Source organism: Laccaria bicolor, genomic scaffold (genome assembly GCF_000143565.1).
Source record: "Laccaria bicolor S238N-H82 LACBIscaffold_186 genomic scaffold, whole genome shotgun sequence".
In the NCBI taxonomy this organism is placed as follows: Eukaryota; Fungi; Basidiomycota; class Agaricomycetes; order Agaricales; family Hydnangiaceae; genus Laccaria; species Laccaria bicolor.
Genome location: NW_001890045.1, coordinates 1 through 4264, shown reverse-complemented (window position 1 = coordinate 4264; position 4264 = coordinate 1). Strand labels below are relative to the sequence as shown.

General features: G+C 44.3%; 1 protein-coding gene across 1 annotated transcript; it reads right to left on the bottom strand.

Annotated features, from left to right (window-relative positions):
* Positions 1 to 729: 729 nt before the first annotated feature.
* Positions 730 to 3051, bottom strand: LACBIDRAFT_335912 (uncharacterized protein; the record flags this gene model as incomplete). Its single annotated transcript, XM_001890817.1, has 10 exons — positions 730 to 924; positions 1035 to 1038; positions 1291 to 1564; positions 2148 to 2164; positions 2202 to 2274; positions 2461 to 2550; positions 2704 to 2816; positions 2880 to 2910; positions 2963 to 2969; positions 3025 to 3051. 10 exons carry the CDS (start codon positions 3049 to 3051, stop codon positions 730 to 732), a joined length of 831 nt encoding a protein of 276 aa, XP_001890852.1.
* Between the last annotated feature and the right edge of the window lie 1213 nt (positions 3052 to 4264).

Sequence of the window (4264 nt, the reverse complement as noted above, 5' to 3'; positions counted from 1 at the left end):
GAAACTGACTCCAGCCAAAGACCTCTTCATCATTTAGAATCCATACACAAATTGTCTTTTGACTGACCATCAAGTGTTCTAATTGTTCCCCTGGCCAGCTTCAGTCATGTTGTCCAACATTCATTGCATCTCCCTGGGGAGTCATCTCTGTCCATCTTTGTCTGACCATACCCAACCTCAACATGATCTCCTTCAAGAAGATCTCAGTGGTTGATTTGCCAGCTGTTGGGGCTACTGTCAGAAGCTGTTCAAGGGGAAAGTTAGGACACTTGATGCTCAGTCAAAACACAACTGATGTATGAATTGCAGATGATGAAGAGCTGTTTTACTGGAGTGACAATATATCAGAAAGGCAGACCACAAAGTTTTCTGATGAAAAAAGCAGACACTGCACACATTTCTAATGAAAAAAGCGAATAATGCAGAGTTTTCTAATGAAAAAAGGGGATACTACACAGAATTGTAATGAAAAAAGCGGACACTACACAATTTTCTAATGAATAAAGTGGACACTACAAAGTGTTGTAATGAAAAAAGCAGACACTACACAATTTTCTAATCATCAAAGCGGACACTACAAAGTGTTTTAATGAAAAAATCGGACACTACACAATTTTCTAATGAATAAAGCGGACACTACAAAGTGTTTTAATGAAAAAAGCGGACACTACACAATTTTCTAATCAATAACATCAGGAAAACGTTAGGGTGATCTTTGGTGTCTTTGTCTCAGGGAACCACATCTTTGAGCACTATGTCTTTGCAAAGGAGGTCTTTCGAGGACTCTGTCTTTGGGCGCAAATCTTTGATATTCAAGCTGAGGCTATCAGGTCTTTCAGTCAAAAGGTTGGTCTTTCTTATCTTGAGGTCTTCGGTTGTGAAGGCCGTGTGTTTTGAAGGACATCGTCGTGAGCCATTCCTCAGCTGCACCACCCGATTTCAGGGCAATCTGTAGAGTTATCGATATTTCAATTAGAATGCATACTCGCGTGCATGCATTCTGATATGGTGTCCATTAGAAGCCAGATGCACACTGCGCTGTCAGGATGAATGATAGTCGATAGATGTTTAACTATAAATGTAGCTAAGTCACCCATATAATTAAGCCTGACCTTCGTCGTTCCACCTTCCGACTTGCACCTTGTGAATGACCCAGGTAAAAAATCCTAACCCGTACGCATCAAAACCCATATCTGTACCTCATGGGTGAGGGTGGTATGTGAAACCTGGTAGTCAATGCTGCCCATAGTCGGAATAAAGACCGAATGGGTGGGAGTTGGCAAGACCAACCTTACTGATGCACCCAGGACGTCGATTGCCGTGAGGGCAAACAGCTGCGAGGGCTTACGACGACATTGGTCACATAATGGAGAAGATGAGGTGGGGTGGTGACTGTTTACAGCCGCAAACTGTGAGGCGATTACTGTTGCTGCGACTGTTGAGTGCTGGTGTCGTGGGTCAAGCATCACCACAGCAGCGTTGACACCATCGTGCTTGAAAGGAGAGTGGCGGATTTGCTTGTTATCACTGAAAAACCAGGCAGCGGCAGGGTTGTAGTAATGTTCTGCATGGAAAATACCTGGGACCCCTTCTTTGTCATGTTGCCCTACTCAAGCCGACTGGTTCGGAAACCGTCTTGGGTGGAGGTTGTGTTGAGGTGTTGTTTACTGGGTCGGGCCCCTTGTCATGTTCTTCCAGGGTGAATGTGGTGGCCATGTAGCACGAATAGAATGGTGATAGCAAGCACGTTCAACGTGTGGAACGTGTTCGCGGTAGGCTTACTAGAGGTTTGTATTATCGAAGTTAGTTCAGACTCCGCACATCATGTGATCGCCTGTTGATTTTTGGAAGTTTGTTGATCCCCCATCACCCATACACTTCCTCTCGTTCCCCCACCATTCGTCTGAAAATGTATTGATGATGTGTTCCCAAGGCTGAGGATGGAGAAGACCTAAAAACCTAAACTATGGGGAACCGAACTATCTCCCCCTTTTGGACAGTGTCTCTGGAGACTCGAGAGTTCTTGCGACACAAGTGGTACGCTCGCTGTCTTTTCATTTGACGGCTTTGGCTTATCGTCCTCTGGCTTTTTACTATTATGACCTCTTCTCTCTGTCTCGTTGTTGCCGTTGGGAGCTCCATCTCACCGGTGATATGGTCGGGCCTACAAAAACACTCCTATTCAACAAACAGTCACGAACCTCAGTGCGTGTGTTTCTCCCTTCACGTTCTCTCTTTTGACATCAGCTACGCCTGTCTTCCCGACGTTTCCACCTACAGCTGCAAGTTCACTTAACCCATATGTCTCATTCACATGTCTTTGCGCCCTACTAAGTCTCATCAGTAGCACTCCATCCCTCCCGACTTCCTCGCCCCCTGTAAGTCACCGCACCATTACCCCTCTCACCACACTTGTTCCAGCTCTCCGAACCTCCTTGCTTCCTTTGTATCAAGCCACACCCAGCGCAGAAATTTCCGCGTCATCAGGGGGCACCATCACCGCATCCATGTTCTCCTTGTGCTCCTCACAGCCAGGGTCATCATCACCCTCTGAGAATCACCTAGAGCCTGCTCCAGATCAACCAAAGGACCATCAGCATCATCAGTCAGTGCCGCCGACGGGAGCAGCAGAACCCTGCACTGGACAATCACGCTTCTTCACAAGGTGAAGGAGTGATGTGCTCTGATTTGGCGTTGGCGTACCCTCGGGCGCTGTGTGAGTCGCCTTGTTCCGGTCATAGTTAAACAAGACTGAATCAGTTCTTCTAGTCTGTGTAATATCAGGCTTGATAGTCGACACATTTCGGACAGGACCACTTCAAGTCCTTTCATTGTTCCTGCTCAGAATGGTGGCAAGCCTGCATGCCCCGTAAACCTACCATCCACTCGAGTATTCAAGGGTGCATATTTCTATTCTCTGTTCGTTTTCCGAAACCCCAATTGCTCATATTGATTTACAGACCTATTACCTACGTAAATGTGCAATTGCCGTCACCAGTATCACAAACAGGCTCCTGGGCGCACTGACAAAGAAGTGGTGTGTAGGGGCATGACGGATTGGATAGAGGGAGAGACGGAGATGGTTCATATCTCAGACATCGTGGTATCTACTGTTTATACGTTGCTTGAATAAGATTAATTTTAGTGCATCTGCGGTATGATAAGCATGAGTGAAAGACTTGTAAAGATATCTTATGAAGCCTAAGACGGTGTTCACAAAGCTCTGTGTTCATCTGTGAAAGATTGTCGATGGTCCCTCAAAGATGACCACATCTTTGAAAGAAAATGTACCTGTCTCCCGAAAGACGTGTGGTCTTTATGTCTTTGGAGTCTTTAGGTCTTTCCAAAGACCCCAAAGATCCCCAAAGATGACCCTCATGTTTTCCTGATGAAAGCGGACACCATAAAGTGTTGTAATGAAAAAAGCAGACACTACACAATTTTCTAATGAACAAAGCGGACACTACAAAGTGTTTTATGAAAAAAGCGGACACTACACAATTTTCTAATGAATAAAGCGGACACTACATAGTTTTTTAATGAAAAAAGCGGACACTACACAGTGTTGTAATGAAAAAAGCGAACACTACACAATTTTCTAATGAACAAAGCGGACACTACAAAGTGTTTTAATGAAAAAAGCGGACATTACACAGTGTTGTCATGAAAAAAAGCGGACACTACACAATTTTCTAATGAACAAAGCGAACAATACAAAGTGTGTTAATGAAAAAAGCGGACATTACACAGTGTGTTAATGAAAAAAGCGGACATTACACAGTGTTGTAATGAAAAAAGCGGACACTACACAATTTTCTAATAAATAAAGCAGACACTACACAATTTTCTAATGAATAAAGCGGACACTACAAAGTGTTGTAATGAAAAAAGCAGACACATAATTCCCCACCCAAATGTGCAGTGTGCCTGACATCAGGTGTGTCAGAAAAAAGTGTAGCACTTTTCTTAATTAGGAAATGGCCCAATTAGGAAATAGTGCACACATCATCATTAACAATGACCACACCATGCTAGCCATTAACTCTTCTGGCCCAAGAAGCATGGGAAACAGTTCCCAACCTAAATGTGCACTGTGCCTGACATCAGGTCTGTCAGAAAAAAGTGTAACGCTTTTCCCAATTAGGAAGTCACCTAATTAGGAAATAGTGCGCACATCATCATTAACAATGACCACACCATGCTAGCCATTAATTCTTCTGGCCCAAAAAGCGTGGGAAACAGTCCCAACTAAATGCCACTGTGC